Below are 20,665 nucleotides of genomic sequence, written 5' to 3' on the forward strand. Positions count from 1 at the left end.
AAAGAAAGAGAGAGAGAGAAAAAGGAGGGGAGAGAGAATGAGAGAGAAAGAAAGCAAGAGAAAAAGAGAGGGAAAGAAAGCAAGAGAGAGAGAAAGAGGGGGGGGAGGGAGAGAGAAAGACATAGAGGGAGGGAGAAAGAGAGCAAAAAAGAGAGGAAGAAAGAAAGAGGGATGGAGAGAAAGAAGGGAAGGAAGGAAGAGAGAGAAAGAGGGAGGGAGAAATAGAGCGAAATGGAGGAATAGTTTAGTTTAGTTTAGTTTAATCAGTTTTGTATGCCGTCCCTCTCCGCAGACTCGGGGCGGCTCACAGCAACAGCAATACAAGACAAATCCAATATTAAATTAATTTTAAGAACACCACAAGTTAAAAACCAATCATACACACTAGCATACCATACAAAAATTTTATAAGCCTAGGGGGAAGGAACATGTCAATTCCCCCATGCCTGACGACAGAGGTGGGTTTTAAGGAGCTTACGAAAGGCTAGGAGGGTGGGGGCAACTCTGATATCTGGGGGGAGTTGATTCCAAAGGGTCGGGGCCGCCACAGAGAAGGCTCTTCCCCTGGGTCCCGCCAAACGACATTGTTTAGTTGACGGGACCCGGAGAAGGCCAACTTTTTTTTGTCCAAACTTTTCATTAGCCGCCCCCCCCCCCCTCTTCAGTGTTCCCCAGGATTTTGAAAATATGAATAATGTGCCACGGCTCAAAAAAGGTTGGGAAACACTGGTTTAGTCGACGAGATCCGGAGAAGGCCAACTCTGTGGGACCTAACTGGTCGCTGGGATTCATGCGGCAGAAGGCGATCCCGGAGATATTCTGGTCCGATGCCATGAAAGGCTTTATAGGTCATAACCAACACTTTGAATTGTGACCGGAAACCGATCGGCAACCAATGCAGACTGCGGAGTGTTGGTGTGACATGGGCATATTTAGGAAAGCCCATGATAGCTCTCGCAGCTGCATTCTGCACAATCTGAAGTTTCCGAACACTTTTCAAAGGTAGCCCCATGTAGAGAGCGTTACAGTAGTCAAGCCTCGAGGTGAAAATCGAGACTGCGAAAATCGAGGGATCACTGTATCACTGCTTATGGTTTTAGTTATTTCATTCCTATTTTTACTAGAAGGACAATTTCACAATAAAATCCCACTATCGACTTTCCTCAATTCTTTATTATAAAAATAGGGTGCCTTACGCTTCGAAGCTCTACTTAACCATAAGAACTATGTCAAAAACAAAAAAATGTTGTTTTGCCTCAGCAGAATAAGGATCCCCCCTTCCCCCAGGTTGACCTATTTTCATGCCTTTTCATAATTTGCATCTAGGTTGGTACCAAACAGTAAAGGAAACAGCTGTCAGCTAATCACAAATAAAAAAATAGATAAAAGAAATATTTAGGAAATGGGAACAAGGCCATTTCATAAATGGAAAAATGGAGTAAAGAATCAATGAGGGGATAGGAAATCCAGAAAGATGTTCATGGACCCTGAGTTATTTTTTAAAAAAAATCCAGTTTAGCAACGTCTGTAAATTGAATCCAAAAGAAAGTGCAGGTGTGTTGAATTGTGAAATGGGCTGAGAGATAAATGTGGGAAAGGAAGAAGAGTGACAGACAAGACAACAGACAGGCAAAAGGAATCTCAGCCTATAGAAAGAATGGGGGGGGGAGCATCTCTTGGACATAAAGGAAGGGAGATGAGACATGCTTTCTGACCAGCAGGATTCCGTTACTATAACCTTACAATAAAGGCAGGTGATATAACAGCCGCCTTATAGTCCTACCAGCTGTTATTTTCCTCCCTTACTCGACCTTTGCCCAGGGGTGGGCTACTGCTTGGATGGGGGGGGATGCAGTGGGGTAGCGAAAATGGAGCTCCACCCCAGAGTACCCAATTTGCACTGAAAGATGTTGAAAAAAAATGCAGGGTGTCCTGCATAAGTCATGCCCACAGTGTGATAGTAAAAATTTTGGTAGCCCTCCACTGCCTTTACCATATTCACCATCTTTTCTTCTCCATAGTATTCTCAGGGTTTCTATATATTTGACTCCTACCTTGGTTTACAACTGTTATAATGTCTTAAAGAAATAGTGCATTCACAATGCATTTATAGTCTGTCTTCTGTGCTCCAATAAGCATCGGTCCATTCTGGTGGGAATGCCCCGTTTCCCATTAATAACATGTTGCTCTCCTTGGCCTCCAGGGCTGCCTAACTCCTTCTAAAGAACGAGACCCATTGAAGATTGGGGTCACAATTCTATATTTTAAACTAGTTTGCATGTCAAACTTTATTTTTTTTAACCAAGGAAAATCTTCTTCCTAGGATTTCTCTTCTTCTAGTCTAAGTGAGAGTAATTATGATGAAATTCAGATTAGAAAATACAGGTGAAACTTGAAAAATTAGAATATTGTGCAAAAGTTCATTTATTTCAGTAATGCAACTTAAAAGGTGAAATGTAATATATGGGAGAGAGACTCATTACATGCAAGGCAAGATAGTTCAAACTGTAATTTGTCATAATTGTGATAATTATGGCATACAGCTCATAAAACCCCCAAAATCTACAATCTCAAAAAATTAGATTACATGCAATCAATAAAGCAAAGATTGTACATAGAATAATATCAGACATCTGAAAAGTATAAGCATGCATATGTACTCAGTACTTGGTTTGGGCCCCTTTTGCAGCAATTACTGCCTCAATGAGGAATGGCATGGAAGCTATCAACCTGTGGCACTGCTAAAGTATTATGGAAGACCAGGATGCGTCAACAGCAGCCTTCAGCTTATCTGCATTGTTTGGTGTCCTTTCTCTCATCTTTCTCTTTGTAATGCCCCATAAATTCTCTATGGCCGTGGTTCTCAACCTTGGGGTCGGGACCCCTTTCGGGGTCGAATGACCATTTCACAGGAGTCACCTAAGACCATGGGAAAAGACAAATTTCCAATGGTATTAGCAACTAAAGCTTCTATTCTGGCATCTCGGAACATATTTTTACAATCCAACCAATCAGACGTTTACAGGGGGGGTGTCCTTCTGACCTCTTGCCAATCATCTTAAAGATCTGTTGGAAGAATTGGCACTAAACTTATAGTTGGGGCTCACCACAAGATGAGGAAATGTATTAAGGGGTCGCGGGATTAAGTCTGCGGAGAGGGGCAGCATACAAATCTAATAAATAAATCAATTAGAAAGGCTGAGAACCATTGCTCTATGGGGTTCAGGTCAGGTGAATTTGTTGGCCAATCAAGCACAGTAATCCCATGGTCATTGAATCAGGTTTTTGTGTCTTTGGCAGTGTGGGCAGGTGCAAAGTCCAGCTGGAAAATGAAGTCAGCATCCCCATAAAGCTCATCTGCAGAAAGAAGCATGAAGTGCTCCAAAAAATTTTGGTAGACAGCTGGACTTAATGAAGCACAGTGGACTAACATCAGCAGATGACGTGGCTCCCCAAATTAGCAGACTGTGGAAACATTTGCATCTCATTTGGAAACCAAGGGCCCAGAGTATGGAGGAAGCATGGAGAGTCGCACACTGCAAGATGCTTGAAGTCCAGTCTGTGTTGATTTGGAGAGCCATGTCATCTGTTGGTGTTGGTCCACTGTAATGAGTCTCTCTCACGTTTTACATGTTAAGTTGCATTATTGAAATGAATGAACTTTTGCACAATATTCTAATTTTTCAAGTTTCACCTGTATCATTGCAAGAGGGACAGAAGCTCATAGCTGTCTACGGCAACTTTTAAAATTTCATCTGATTTTTAAAAAGATCTATCAAAGTTTTCATAATTGTTTGGTTGTGAAGTTTCATCTCTGAAATAATAAAAAAAACAAATAGAAAGACAGTTTGAAATTTCTTCAGAAGGTATCAGGCAGCCCAATAACCCAAGACAAATATTCATAATATTTTATTGCTAGAGTATAACAACATAATCCTAAAACCACAACAGAAATTCTTCCCACCTTATATCAGAGAAAACTTTCTTATCCTCTTCTCACATTTTATGTAGTCACCCTTGAATTTCTCCTTCAAGGCTATCTAGATGCTACTCAACTGGAAGTTATAGAAACTATTGTAATGCCAAAGATGAAGAAAAACTCAAATCCAGGCCGAAATGTTTTGGAAACAAAGAGCTTAAGGCTGATATACACAAGAAGTGGAATCTGTAGCAGCCTTCCATATCAATAGCACCATGCTATTAAAAATCTGCTGTTACAAACTGCATCAGCCTTCTGAAACCTTCTGATTTGATGCACTACAATTCCCATTACCTTCTGTTTGACTGAAACTGATGGTAGCCATACAACAAATCTGAAAGGCATCTGCTTTGCATTAGCAAGTTGGAAACCACCAACCATTTTTAAAGTTGGCTTACAAGCAATATAAACATAGCTTTCTTATGACAGAAAAATCAAGTTCAATTTAACAATAGTTGCTTACTGCAACCATAATACTAGATAAAACAATCTGGATATTTCCATGGGGTTATTCGGGAAGTGTTGGGTAAGTATTTGCAGCACAGTTCAGTAGAAAAGATCAATTAACTTGCTGAACTGTCTTATGGAAGCTGGGCTGCCAACAAAAGACATCTGGGATGGGAACAAAGTTTAAGACAATCTAATTACAGAAGGGATCTTGAATTGCTCTAGGCACTGCATTTAATTTATTGCAAATGACACAAAAAAGTTTGTGGCTGAAATTTTCCAAGTCATAGCTCTAAAACAGGCATTTTAGAACCATCCAAAATGGGCAACTATGTTCCATAGTTGGCAAAAGTTTACATAAATGATTGTATTTTAGCCCTTATTTTCACTGAAAGAACATAAAAAATATTTTGAAAAATGTTCAATTCAATGGCCCAAAGATGCTTTTCCAAAAGGCAAGTGGACTTCCTTGATTTTTTTTTCCTTGAAAACATTTTGCTTCTGGTCCAAGAAGCTTTTTCAGTTCTAAGTTTCTTGGTCGAGGTGGCACAGTGGCTAGGATGTAGTACTGCAGGCTACTACTGCTGATAGATGGCTACCTGCAATTTGGAAGTTCAAATCTCACCAGGTTCAAGGTTGACTCAGCCTTCCACTTTTCCGAGGTCAATAAAATGAGGACCCAGATTGTTGGCTGACTCTGTAAACAGTTTAGAGAGGGCGTAAAGCACTGTGAAGTGATATATAAGTCTATTGCTATTGCTATGCTAGAATATCTACGGGACCGTCTTCTGCCTCATGAATCCCAGCGGCCGATTAGGTTCTACAGAGTCAGCCTTCTCCGGGTCCCGTCTACTAAATAATGTCATCTGGCAGGACCGAGGAGAAGGGCCTTCTCTGTGGTGGCCCCGGCCCTCTGGAATCATCTCCCCCCCAGAGGTTAGAACCGCCTCCACCCTCCTTGCCTTCCACAAGACTTTGAAAACCCACCGATGTCACCAGGCATGGGGTGATTGATGTATCCCATGGCTAGTAAGATTTATGTATGGTTTGATTGGATTGTACGGTTGTTTTTAATGATAAGGGGTTTTAGTCATAGTTTTAATTATTGGATTTGTCATATATTGTTTACTGTTGTTGTGAGCCGCCTCGAGTCTTAGGAGAGGGTGGCATACAAATATAATAAATTATTATATTATTGTTGTTGTTGTTGTTGTTGTGGGATGAGAAGAGAAATATTTTCAAGGAAAGAAACCAAGAAAATCCACTTGCCTTTTTGGAAAGGTACCTATTCAGACAAATGTGAATAGAATGATCCAAAGTGATTCCATTCGTTCCATGTATGCTTCCAGGAGAAGATATTTAAGAATCCATTTCTGAGGAAGACCAAGGGAACGAGAGAGAGAAAAAATATTCTATATGCTGGCCCCATACTGTAGAACAGTGATTTTCAACCTTTTTTGAGCCGCGGCACATTTTTTACATTTATGAAACCCTGGGGCACATTGAGTGGTGGTGGGGGGGGGCGACTAAAAAAAGTTTGGACAAAAGAATTCTCTCTCTCTCTCTTCCTCCCTTTCACTCTATTTCTTTCTCCTTCCCTCTTTCTCTCCCTTCCTCTTTCTTTCTCTCTCCTTCCTCTTGCTTTCTCTCTCTCTCCATACCTTTCTTTCTCTTCCTTCTTTCCTCTCTTTTTTGCTCTCTTTCTCTCCCCCTCCCTACCTCCCTCTATGTCTTTCTCTCTCTCTCTCTTGCTTTCTTTCTCTCTCTTGCTCTCTCTCTCTTTCTCTCTTTCTTTCTCTTGTTCTCTCTCTCTCTCTTGCTTTCTCTCTTGTTCTCTTTCTCTCTCTCACTCACTCTTTCTTTCTCTCTTTCTTTCTCTCTGAGCTTCGCGGCACACCTGACCATGTCTCACGGCACACTAGTGTGCCACGGCACACTGGTTGAAAAACACTGCTGTAGAATACCTTGCATGTTGCACTTTCTTATTGGCTTTTTGGAAAGCTTTCCAGATAATTCTCTGTTTAGTGTCTTGTAGGGAGATTATATTGATTGATATGATTCTTATATTTTTGTTATTTCTGATCCTATGGTGAGTACTGCTGATTTTTATTTTTGTATTTGCTCCATTTTGCTGATATCTTCTTTCCCGCAAGGACTATACTCTGCTTTCTGCAAACAGCCACAATAAACAATACCTGGTCTTAATTTCCTCCAAATAGCTCTAATATAAAGAAGCGGGTTCAATCTTCCAATCTTCTAATTAGTCCATGTCAAAAAATAGTAAGTTATTGATAGTAAAGAGAACAATATCTACAGGATGTTGCTCCTGAATCATTCAACATCTCCCATAAATAGAATAGAATAGAATAGAATTTTATTGGCCAAGTGTGATTACCTTAAAAATCATAACCACAATTTCTAATATCACCTTACTTTTTTATTCTTTGGAAACTGAAGCAATAGCTTGATAAAGATAGAAAATTCAATACTGAAGACGGATCCATGAACATCCAGGTTTAAACGTCACACTTTTTGCCACTACATTACATCTGTTATTAGTACTGTTCTTCTTTATTAAAACTTGCATATTCCATCAACTGTCTGCTATATCATCTCTTCTTTGCTCTTACATCGATTTCCCCAGTGATCCATCAACAAAATTACCACATCACTTTCTTTTTAGAGATCAGGAATACTTGCCAATGGAAGCAAAGGTGCTGCAGATGTTATTTGCCCCAAGACACATGAACATAAGTGGAAATGATACATCAGCTATCTTGGGAGAAGCAGGAGAAAAAAGAAAAAAGGCAGGCTTTATTTATGGCAGAACTTTAAAAAGAAAGAAAAACAAAGCAAAGCTCCTAGGTATCCTATGGGGGACAAAACAGTAATAACTAAAGCCATCAGGGGGCAATTGACCGCCAAACTAACCAACAAATTATGAAGAGAGATGATTATGGGAGATAATCGCCAAAAGGCATCTAAAATATATTTTATAGAATTACCTAATAAGACTATCATCTATCAATGATAGCAACCAACCTTTAAAAAAAAGCAATTCTAAGTCCACATCCAAAATTCACCTATTGCATTAAACCATAGTTTGCTTAACCAAAGTTTGTAAAACAAACACCTAGATTTTATTACACCAACAAAAATGAACAATTGGGGCAATTTCAAAAATAGAACCAAGAACTAGAGGTAAGGTTTACGGGGAGGAAAAATATATCATTTTTACATTCTAATATTTCTTTTCTTCTTCATTTCTTTCATGGATTATCTGTTCTTCTCTTTGGAATGAACTCACTTGTTTGCACCTGTTCTTGGCTTTGTAATGGTCAGACTTGCTTAACCTTTTTTTTCCTTGCTGAAACCTTTTATATAAACCATAATTAGATAAGGTTACAACATAATTATGACATTAAAAAACAGAATAGCTGAATTCAGCTAACTTAAAATCAAGCAAACCACTTTACAGCTTACCACTAGGTGTGAACACAATATATATTTGATAGCCAGCTATATTTCAACCAGATACTTGCACACAGGAGCTGTGATCCACGATGCTGACTGTGAAGAAGTCATTTCTTACATAACGTCCTTTTGCCCCCACTAAGCCAATATAAAATATGCAACTCTATGCTAACCTTGAAATATTTCAGATTTAAGGAATACTTTCAAGGCAAGAAACAAATACATAGCCATTATCAACACAATAAATACTGGGAGAATATGTCACTGCAGATCACACTGAATGCCAATAAATAACTGCCTGCACGTGGAATTAGATGTTTATTTAAACGTTTTCACCAAAATGTTGAAACCACAATGAACAATTAATTTTTTAAAAAATCCCCTTTTCAACAACCTCAACAGGAAAAAACAAGGTACTATCCAAGGCCCCAAGAAAAGCATGATAACCCAACAAGCTGACCAACAACTTTAATTCCACCATCAACCTCATTTTCAACTTATAATGCAGAACAAGTTTGATGTTACAGTAAAATTACACAAGAAAGGTATAAACACATTATGCAGCAAAACAACAGGTTTTCATGCATACCTCCATGCTTTCTATTTTCATCCAGAACTCATCACCAAATTTAGCATTTATTGCCAGTCTCCACAATAAAACCAAGTTGTTCTCACACAGTTTGCAGAAATATTTACCTAATAGAATTACATTTCAACATTGAAGAGACTGAATGATCCACTCAACAAGATCAACACACAAACCAATAGAGCCTGATAAATTTCTAGGACACATAGGCAGAGCAGAAAAACAGAATAATGGAACATCACTTGGTTGTCCTTTCAGCTTATAGCATAAGGCACCAAACTGCACCATTAAAAAGCTACAGACCATACTGGACAATGACATCACATTTTAAAGATATTGGCTATAGTCCCATACTTATATAAAAAACCCGCTCAACCCAAAGCAGATTGTCACAAAAACATGAAACAATAGAACAATTATGCCAACATGGGAATCCATATCTTGCAATAAATCCAGATTTGCCCCAACTAATAACACAATCACTGATTGGCCCAAACAAACTTATACACAATTAGTGATGCCTTCAAATGTTCTTCCTCTAATGTGATACATGGCATCATTTGCCAACAATACTGCTCTGGATTTTATATTGGATAAACAAACCAGAGGAACAGAAATAAACACAAATTTGATTTCAGGACTTCAAACAGTAATGGCACAGTTGTTTAGCCTACCGGGACATTTAACTACAGAATATTTAAATGGTAACTTTCAGAATAATCTAACTATACCAGCATAGTGGAGTGAAACTGTGGAAATCACATACAGATCAAAAAGTTTCAAACTATCTTAGAAAGTCTTAACAAACACAATGGAATTTTAATATACTGTAATTGTCTATTGATATTGATAGTGTATTTTCCCAAATACCCTCTCTACCCAAGTATCCCGATTAAAAATCTTATATATGTGTAGCTATTCCATGCATATAATAAAATGAATTACATTTCACAATTTTACACTGTATGTATCACTTTGAAAAAATGTTATCTGACTTATCCTGATATTTGGCTAGTATAGAATTACCATCCTCCTATAATGAAAAGAAAAAGTAAATACTGGTAGTTTTTCTGAAAATTGGAACTTAATTATAGCTTGAACATTGTAGAAAATTAAACTAATAAGACATTAAAGCCAAATTTAATTGGTTTCAGAAGTTTTCAGCATGTTTTTACACAAAGCAATTCATACTGATTCCAACAGCATTGCAATTTTATGCTGATCAAAGATGCCTGTTGAAAAAGAATATGTAACTATAAAAACATAGCTACAATACAATAATTTCATCATCATAAATATGCTTAATTCTATTCTGGACAGTAGCCAAATGATATTTTGAGAGAAAGGTATGGGTATACAGTCTAAATTTAGATTTCATATGAAGTGAGATCTGGCACTAAGAACATAATAAATAAAATTGCTCTAGAGTTAAGTTGGTACATAGTTTTATCATATAGTATTTGTAAATATTTTATTCTCTTATTCAGACACAGTATTTGTGTCAAAATTGTGAACAAGGGACTCAATTCAGCAGAAAGTCCTATCAGGAAATGTCAGCTGCGAGGATTAGGAAGTGGGCCTTTTCTATAATAGCATCTTCCTCCAGAAGAACCTAGCCTCATGGCTAACAAATACTACACTGACATTACATAAAGGTTGAACATCATCACTATTTTCCCAAAAATGGAATCTGGTTGTTAATGGAGTCTTCAAAATGGATGTCATCTGCTAAATATGCATACTAGATAGTACTTTATTTCTAAAAGAACAGTAGGATTACTTTTTCCCAAAAAAATTTCCACATGGTAAAAAATTTCACTTGGTATCGCAGTCAAGGGTACAGGCATTGTATTGCCATAAAATTAGATTATATGTACAGTATGTGATGCTCTGTATCAAGGGTGTCAAACTCAAGGCCCTGGGCCTTATCTTGGCTCTGTGGTACTTAGATCTGGCCCACGGGGCTGCCCTGGAAACAGTGAAGGACCTGCCCATAATTCATCTGCCAGCAAAACGGAGCTCAAGAGGGTCCTACTGAGCTCAGCTTTTGCTGGCAAAAGGTTGCAGGAGACCATTGCAGCCGAAAACAGAGCTTGGGAGCCCATTTTTGCTGGCAGAGCACTCAGGCCTCCACAGGTGCCCCCAAAACAAGTGATGCACAGCTGGCCACACCCACCCTGGGCCCCCAAGGTTAAATACAACCTTGATGCAGCCTTCAATGAAATCCAGTTTGACACTATATCCTGCCCTATACCCTTGGTTGCCAGAATACCAATGGAAAAAGCAAAAAGAAACCATTTCTGAAACTGCTGGAAATATAGTTGTATTCAAGGATATACCAGTAGAACTGCTGGACTAAGACAACTGCTACTCAGTTTTAAGCTCACCCACAGCCATGGAGGGTTGCAGAACTATTACAACCATTGCAACAACCAATACATGGTTGTTATTGTACACATGACCAATGGAGTGTCGTATACATTACCTTGCTCTTTAAGAATCCAGAATTTAAAAAAATATTATATAAAGATAATAGTTTCCCTTGTCCAGTGTCTGACTGTAGGGGGCAGTGCTCATCTGTTTCTTAGTTGAGGGAAGTGTCTGAAGACCCTTCTATGATCATGTGGCAAGCATGACTAAATGTCAAAGGTGCAGGGAACACTGTTATCCTCCCACCAAAGTGGTAAATATTTATGTACTCGCATTTTGCTCCTGCTAACAGTGGTGTCCCTCAAGGTAGTGTTTTAGGACCCACACTATTCATACTATACATAAACGATCTTTGCGATTGCATCACTAGCAATTGCGTTCTCTTTGCAGATGATGTCAAACTATTTAATACCACTGACAATGCTGCTACCCTTCAAAAAGACCTTGACCACGTAGCAGACTGGTCTAAAACCTGGCAACTTCAAATCTCCACCACTAAATGCTCTGTCTTACACATTGGTAAAAAGAATCAGAATACTAAATATAAACTTGGAGGAACTGAACTTATTGATAACCCTCAATCTGTCAAAGACCTTGGAGTACTCATATCCAATGACCTAAGTCCTAGAGCCTACTGCAACAACATTGCCAAAAAGGTTTTAAGAGTTGTTGACCTAATGCTTCGCAGATTCTTCTCTGGTAATTTTGAACTGCTAATAAGAGCTTATAAAATATTTGTCAGACCAATCCTAGAATACAGCTCACCTGTAGGCACATTGCATATCTGACATCAACACAATTGAGAGAGTCCAGAAATATTTCACAAGAAGAGTCCTTCATTCCTCTTCTCACAACAAAATACCTTACTCCGCCAGACTTGAAATCCTTGGTTTAGATAACTTACAACTCCGTCGTCTCCGTTCCGACTTAACTATAGTTCATAAAATCATATACCAAAATGTCCTACCTGTTAACGACTACTTCACCTTCAACCACAACAACACACGAGCACGAAATCGATTTAAACTAAATGTAAACCGCTCCAAACTTGACTGCAAAAAATACGACTTCAGCAACAGAGTAATCAACGCCTGGAATGTACTACCTGATTCTGTGGTTTCTACTCCTAACCCCAAAACCTTTAACCTTAGACTATCTACAATTGACCTCTCCCCCTTTCTAAGAGGTCTGTAAGGGGCGTGCATAAGCGCACCACTGTGCCTACCATCTCTGTCCTATTGTCTTCTTTTGCTACTTTTTATCATTACTTATCTAATGTTTAATATGTACAAATTATCACCCTATAATTGTTTGACAAATAAATAAATAAAATAAAATAAATGCTTTCTAACCACTAAATAGGCAGGAGCTGGAGAATGTAAAGGTCACCTTTTTGTCCAGCACTTGGAACTTGAACCCGGGCTGTCAGCTTTTCAGCTGAGTTAGCAACTTCAACCACTGAGCCATCTTTCCCCCTCAAATATATTATGTGCTATATTATAATAATATAAAAACATGTACACACACCCCACATGGGTTTTATTTCACATTTTTAATAATGTTCATTAAAATGCCTTTCTCTTTCATGTGAGCCCTGGGTATATTTAAATGCAATGTTGTATGCAAAGTAAGTTTAGAAACAAAAAGAAAGGAGACCAAAGTCAGCCAGATTATATTTATCAATTTCATTTAGCTACTAAGATAAAAGTAGCACAAGCAAGCATTTAAATGTGTGCTTAAGAAGTAAAAAAATCCTTCCCTTTGTTTTACTGCATTAAGCCATTAATCTCAATCTTCTGTAGGTTCAACATCTTTTGTATGTCCTGGGTCTTTTTCTACATAACTCGTTAATTCTTATAAATTAATTTTAAATCCATTTTCAAATCAGTCTCAAGTCTACTATAACTTGTTCATCTTCCTTAACATCTTTTAAACATATTCTCTTTACAGAGACAGATCATTTTAAATTAATGTCTGGAAATATTGTTCAAAAATACTCTTCAGTAAGCTGAATGTTAAAATATTTTGCTTCATTTTATTTGTATATCAAATGTAAGTGTTCTTGTTATTTATCTATAATTTTTATTTACTTCTAGTTTCCATGCTTTCAGGGTTTTGTTACAGAATTCAAAACAGAAGTATTTTCCCATGGAAAGATTCTTATAATTAATTTAAAATCTTATTTCAAATATATCTGGAAACTTAGTCCTTAGGCCACTTGCTCATCTCCCAAAGTTTTAAACCTGCCATAAACTGACTGATGCCTTGATAATTAAAAGGGAAATACAAATAACAAATCAACAGAGTGACCTGTATAATACAAAAAACGTTCTTAAAATTTTGAAGAATTTTGTGAGAAGTGACAAAGAAAAAATAAAAAGAAATCAAGTTTTAGGATATTATTTGAAGGTACTAAATATCAAGACTGTTACAAATAGAAGGAAGGAATATAAAGTTGGCTCACTGAATCAAAGTTAAAATAGATACTTTGTTAATCTGCTAAATTTAATGAACTTTTACTAATCAGGACCGAAAATACAACATTTATAAGGATTTGGTTATGGATAAGAGATATAATATGAGAAGAGATCATTTATTGTATTTTAAGAGATGGATAAGTTATTAAAATTGTTTGTTTTTATTATGAAAATATATATAGATATGTAAAGTAGAGTTTCGGTTATCCAACATAAACCGGTGGTCTGATAGTCGGACAACCAAAAATGTTGGATAATCCAGACTCTATTGTATGTGGCTCGCCCTCCCGCTTTTCTCCTTGGGTCTCTCGCTCGCTTGCCCACTTTCCTCCTTCGCTCTCTCTTTCGCTCGCTCACTTCCCCCCTTGGCTCTCTTGCTCGCTCATCCGCTTCCTTCCATGGCTGTCTTGCTCTCTCGCCCGCTTCCCTCCTTGGCTCTCTCTCTCACTTACCCGTTTCCCTCCTTGGCTCTCTCGCTCCGCTCACCCACTTCCCTCCTCCCAGCCTGCTTTTCCGTCGCAGCTACCATGTTGGGGGCATGTCTAGGGGGTGCAGAAATGCCTACAACCATGTCCCCAAGCAGCTACAACGTGGGATAATCCGGAATGTCAGATTATCAAAGGAGAGATAACCGAGACTCTACTGTACAGTTATTTCCTTTTTTCTATTTTTTTTCCTGCACTTTTTTATTTTTGTCTAGTTTGTATTAGTTTATCCTTTGAGTTTTAATTTTTAACAAAATTACTATGAAAAATGGCTTTATACATGACTTTCATTTTAAGAAGGCATAAAATATAAGCAAGCATACTTTTCGTATTCACACATCATTGAGGGTAACATTGTTTTTGATGTATTTAATAGATTACTTCACACTATCATTTTAAAAGAAAACTGATGAGCAGGAGTTTTAGAGTTACTTTGCATGCCATGAAATGGGTTCCATGAACTAGATAGGGAACATCAGTATTTTCATTATTCTATAATATAAATAAATGGAAGTGTATTTTTCACGCCTTTGACACCAAAGCAGAGTAAAGTGTGTGTGTGTTTCACTTTGTGGGAAGGAGGGCTGTGACGTTTCTTCACAGATACTACAGCCGACAAGGTTGTTTTGGGGAAGAGTGCTCTTTGCAATACAAAAAGGGTGCTTTGTTTCTTTTGAATTTTGTGATAAAGGACATTGTTTTGAATTTTCAAACGTGTGTGTGTCTGAAATTTGTACCCGTGAATTTTCGGGAGGCTTCTACCAGAGAGCCCGGCAGAACACAAACCAAAAAACCTTCACTATCACTGCTTTAGACATTCTCCTGAAATACGGTACTGTATATCAAATTGCTGGAATTGGTACAACCAATGTTTTCTTTCTTCTTCTTTTAATATTTTATCAATATGGCATGAATGCACAAAGTTTCTCTTCTCCCAAGATTACTGAGTAAAAGGTATATCCAATATGGTGGCTTGCAGTTTGTAGGTACATTTAAGATTCAAAATAGTCCGGGACTTGTTGACTTACTTCATACGGTCATCTGTGAATATTTTAAACAAACTGGTTGGAAAGACTGGGAGTTAAAGACTACACATCTTAAAAGTTCCAAAGATTGAGAAACACTGATCTATAGCTAGTGGAGTTTAATTGATAAGACAGAGAAACCCAAGTTCACATATATGGAGCTGAGGTGGCGCAGTGAGTAGAGTACAATACTGCAGGCCACTAAACCTGACTGCTAGATCTGCAGGTCAATGGTTCAAATCACATCACCAGCTCAAGGTTGAATCAGCCTTCCATCCTTCCAAGGTGGGTAAAATGAGGAGCCAGATTGTGTGGCCAATATGCTGGCTCTGTTAAAAAGTGCTATTGCTAACATGTTGTAAGCCGCTCTGAGTCTAAGAAGGGCAGAATAAAAAATCAAATAAATAAATAAATTAAATAAATAAATAAATACCCCAAACTATACAAACTCAGGAAAATCTACTTAATATGTTATCTTTTTAATAATAAAGCCTAAGATGTTATGTATGCTACTTTTAGCACTTGGAAAAATGCAGAATATTGATCTAAAATATGATTAAATAAAATATACTGTAATACTAAAAAAAAAGACTGATGGGAATGTATCTTACATCACTGATGTTTAAGACATACTAATCTTTACAGTGTAGTTGTAGGATTCACAATTTCTTTCCTACTGCTATCTGGAATTCATAGATATTATTCAAAATAAAATGTGCATGCTTGATAAATGATAATAGAGACATTTCAGTTTATCAGCCACACCTACTTGTGACAGTATCTCTTTGATCATATTCTATTGACTGCATGGAGTTTTTTCAAGAAAACTGTTTAATAACATTGCCACAAAGATCCAAGTATTATCTCCATCACTCCAATTCTGCTGTCACCTATAAAAAGAATTATGCCAAAATATTCCAACAATCAGGTTCTTATTACAAATGTTCCATAAAGAACAGTCATGTTGAAGTTCATGACAAAGAATGGCAGCTGTTATTATCTCACCTGGAGTTCATCAATCTTTGCTATTTCATCTTCTATTTAATGTATTTCAGTCCAAAGAATGGAATGTTAGAACTATCCTATGCCTTGATACGAAAGACAAACACAAACACAAAGTTTCCAGAAAACTTACTGGGGCTTGATTTCTTGTAACGCAATGTCAGTGCCTCTTGCAATGAGAAATTAAAATTGCAATTTGCAAACAAGCACTTTCCTTGACACTAAAGGAGGTTATATCGACACATCAAAATATAGAATTTGGCCTGTCAGAATTCCAGAAGCTGGTGCAGTTTGCCCCATGATCCCTAAGGAACTAAACTGGTCCAGCCACCTGCAAAACCAGGAAATGTTCCAAAGCATTTGAAGGCCAATCAAGTCTCTGTAACTAATGGGCCAAAGAGGGAGCAATGGAAGATTTTCTATAACTAATGGGCCAAAGAGGGAGCAATTATACATTTCTAGGTCTAATAACAAAAAATGAGATGCTTCCTCCCCCCCCCCTCTATAGGTAAAACACTGGATCCATTTCTGAGCTCTCTAAGCCCAATAGCGGTATCTTAAAAAACCCTGATTTCCTGCCTTAATTGGATTTCCAGTGCAAGATTGTAACTTTTCTTTCCCCTAAAATGAAATGTGTTCATGCTACTTTCTCTTAACATCGACTTGTTTTGTTCAAATGCAATTTGGTTTATCAGCCTTATCAATAGAATAACATAACTTTGTTATTAATTTCCTAGATTTTACCTGCCAAAATCAAAACATATGCAGTGATTCATAGCATAATTCATTCTTTAAAATCGGTAATACAAAAACAGCTAGAACATTAACTGAATTAAACAAAAACCCATACTGTCATGGCTTCCAGTTGGCCATCCAGCAACAGCCAGAATCTAGGAGGGCTTAAATGTTGTGGACTCTTTCTCTCATTCAGGAGACAATATTGGAGCTGTCACATATACAAATATTTTGCTATTTCGAAAATGCCTAACAACAGAAGCAAGGGTTTCATTGCTGTTTCTCCTGTTCTTTGTAGCCAAATTAAAAGTAGGTGCCAGAATACCTGCATTGTGACAGGTAACTAGATTGTCCAATTATTTTAAAGGTTATCACCTAAGATCAGTGAAAGTTTGGATATTAAATAGGATTCATGCATCTTATTACATTTTCAGGTTTACTGCTTGCTATTTCATAAACTTTTTATTTCTATTCCTCCTTACCACGCAGAAAACAATCTACCAAACAATCTACCTCATAATATTAGGACTGCCTCATTTTCCCCGACATATGGTACACCTCTGAAATAGCATATATTAATAACAAAAATGAACAGATGAAAGTTAAGGATTAAAACAAAGAAGCAAGTTGTATTTTCCAAACACAAGAACAAATTTCATGGTTTATAAAATTTGTTAAAAAAATAACCAAATAAATATAATTCTAATTTATCAGTGTTCTTTATCACATAGACACATTCTCCCTCTCTCTCCCTCCCTCCCTCCCTCCCTCTCTCTTTCTCACTCATAAACCACTGAAAAATTCAGGTCATTGAATAATTTATTTTCTTTACTTCAACAGTTTTGATGGAACAGTGTGTGATCAAAGAGGTTAACTTTTAACCAAATTTTATATGTTTTAATATTCAAATAATTTAGAAAATAAAATAGCATGTTGAATCCATAGTGATCAAACTTACGGAGGGATGATTATTTCAACCCCAATGCATATCAGGTGTGGGTGAAAAGATCATCAATCAATCCTGCAGTAATCAATGGATCAACACTTGTTTGATTTTTTTAAAAGCTGACCTTGTACTTGCAGGGAAATAAAGAATATACCTATAGATTTCTTTTTCTCTTCATATGCTTTTTTAATGTTCTCTATCTTAAATTTCACTTTTGTTTTATTTCCTTTGCATCTAGTTCACTTTTATTTATTTATTTTTAATCTCCTGTTTGATGTTCCCCATTTTTCCACATCTATGAACTTATTTTTCAAAGTTTCGGAACTTTACATTTATAGCTTACAATGAGTACATTACATAAAAACTGAATCTGGTTAGACTAAAATCTAATTTATTCTACCCACAATGAAAAGTCTAGGCATCCCAGAGATGTATTATATATTCCTTTTGTCAATGTGGTCCTACTTCCACTCAGGTTGTCTCTTTTCTTTTTCCTTGCCCTTTCAGCTAGTCCTTTTCTCTGTGCTACAGGAAGAACTTAATTTTAATCAAAACCTGTAAGAGCACAACTAATATCAAATTCTATTTTTAGAAAATTCTAAAGATGGATTTGCGAGAAGAGTGGCATATAAATCTAATAAATAAATTTAAATATTACACAAAATACGGGGAAAAGACTCCAAGCAATTAAGTCCAAAAAGGATGCTTTATTCTCCTGTATAAAAGTCACCATCTTTTATATCAAATTCATTTCTCTTATTCCCAAACACTTGCTTCAAAGGACCAGAGTTCTCTGGAGAAAAAAAACCAGGGCCCAGAATAATTTATCTTATTTACTTTGGAAATCATGATAGGAAAAAAAAGGAGTGTGCGATCAAAGAAGGCAATCTTTGTTTATTGATTTATTGTAACGTTTTGGAAAACAAAAAAACCTCTTTGCCGAGTCCCTGATGGATGAGTAATTACTTTCAAGCCTTCAAGTAGGCTGTCTCTCCACCTGATTTACACCTTGAAGGCCGGGCCCTGAAGGACCCATTGTTTCTCCCACGCTGCACTTCTCTGCACCTAGAAGAACGGCTACCGGTGCATTTTCCCCGGGGAGAATTTACTCGGAGGGCAGCCCGAGAGATGGCGATGCCGTAAGACAATTCGGGGCTGCGTGTGTGCAATGGCTGCGAACCCATTCTGAACGGAAAATGCCAAAGCGCGCATAGAGGAAAGCGAGGGATCAGAATGGCATTCAGTGGGAACCAGAGGGAAAGCAAAGATACACTAAAATAAAATAATAATAATAAAACCAACGGCGCCGGCAGCGTGGAGGGAAGGGCGGGGGTTGGACAGAACTGCCTTATCGGTGCTCCCGGGGAAGAAGGAAAGATGGGGGAGGTTGAAGGGGGGTGGTCTACCTCCTTCTTCTTTTGGCTTCCCCCGAACTGGAAACAAAGGAGGAAGAGGAGGCAGCTCCCCGCAGACAGGTGCAGCCTTAAGCGCCGTAGCGGTACCATGGCTTCCCAACGGCGCCCTTCCAATACCTCCCGTCTACCTGCTAGCGGCCGTTATCCACGCTACTTTCCCGTCCCCAATTGGGCCGGACAGTAGCCAATCCAAACACAAGCTCCTAGGCAAGGCGTTCTGGGAAATGTAGTCTCCGCTCTTTCTCCCTCAGCGCGCTTTCTTTCTCCCTTCGAGAGAGAAGAGGCTTCTTATTTGCTTTTATCTGTATTATGAGAGGATGCAGAAATGGCAACCATCGTTTTAAGGCCGGCATCATCATCATCATCATCATCATATTGAATTGAGGAGAGGCAGCTAGAGAAATTAATGAAATACGAAGATCTAAAAATAGAGCTGCAACGACTCTGACATAAGCCAGTGAAAGTGGTCCCAGTGGTACTTGGCACGCTGGGCGCAGTGCCAAAGGATTTCAGCGGACATTTGAAAACCATCGGAATTGACAAAATCTCCATCGGTCAACTGTAAAAGGCCGCTTTACTGGGATTGGCAAACATAATTTGCCGCTACATCACGCAGTCCTAGGTGCTTGGGAAGCACCCGACTGGTGATGAAATACGAAATCCAGAATAGTGATCTCGTTTGCTGTGTTGTATTGACATAATAATAATAATAATAATAATAATAATAATAATAATAATAATAATAATAATAATAATAATAATAATAATTTATTAGATTTGTATGCCGCCCCTCTCCGGAGACTCGGGGTGGCTCACAACAATAATTTGGTGTAGTTGTTTGTTTCCCCAGGAAGAAAATGGATTCGCCTGAACACAATTTGCTGAGGATAGGACCTAAGTAAATGAGACTAGAGATCATAGGGCTAAAATAAATTAAAAGGATAATGATAAAATAATGATAAGTTGACTTCAACGATTAAGGAAACTTATTATTATTATTTATTAGATTTATTTTATTAGATTTGTATGGTTAATCTTACAAGATCCATTTACATAATGCCTGCATAGTGCATTATCCAGATAGGACAATGACAGATGCATGTTTGAAAACTAGGCTTCCAGGTTTTTTCTGCAGTTCAAGTCAAAAGGAAATTGCCCTGTGATTACAATGGAGTGATGAGCCTCGATGGGGTACAATAGGTAAGAGAAGCTGGACTGATTCACTCTCTGATTGCATCATCAACAATTTTGTCCAGAAAGTTTTGTAAATCATATCCATGCCAAAACTTGTATCAGAAAAAAAAGATCAAACAGTACTATAAAGTGGATGCAATTGAATACTGTTAATTTCTCTGTTCAATTTTTCTAATTTTAATTTTTAGCACTTTTAACTTTTTATTCTAAGTAGCCCATATCTTGCTGATATTTTGGATTAACAATCAGCCTGAAAAAAACGCAAGTGATGGATCAGGACGTGGATTCACCTTCCCATATTATAATCTTTGCACAAGAATTGGAGGTTGTCAATGACTTTGTGTATCTTAGCTCAACCATCGCCGACACTCTCTCTCTAGGTACTGAGCTAAATAAACATATTGGTAAAGTGGCTGATTCTCCGGTGCTGATTGAGGAACATAGCAGCCCTCCTGCCCTTCTCATGACTC

At 37.7% G+C, this 20,665-nt stretch overlaps 1 protein-coding gene across 2 annotated transcripts in view; it reads right to left on the bottom strand.

Moving 5' to 3' along the window:
• TUSC3 (tumor suppressor candidate 3) overlaps window positions 1-19,161 on the bottom strand; it is a 152,742-nt gene extending 133,581 nt beyond the window's left edge. For both annotated transcript variants that reach the window (XR_011559557.1, XM_070756623.1), the window contains exon 1: window positions 18,993-19,161. Coding sequence is in view for 1 of the 2 variants with exons in the window: in XM_070756623.1 (XP_070612724.1) it covers window positions 18,993-19,091 (99 nt within the window). In the remaining variant the exon portion in view is untranslated. The remainder of the gene's footprint in view (window positions 1-18,992) is intronic.
• Window positions 19,162-20,665: the final 1,504 nt, after the last annotated feature.

This window comes from Erythrolamprus reginae, chromosome 7, assembly GCF_031021105.1.
Source record: "Erythrolamprus reginae isolate rEryReg1 chromosome 7, rEryReg1.hap1, whole genome shotgun sequence".
In the NCBI taxonomy this organism is placed as follows: domain Eukaryota; kingdom Metazoa; phylum Chordata; class Lepidosauria; order Squamata; family Dipsadidae; genus Erythrolamprus; species Erythrolamprus reginae.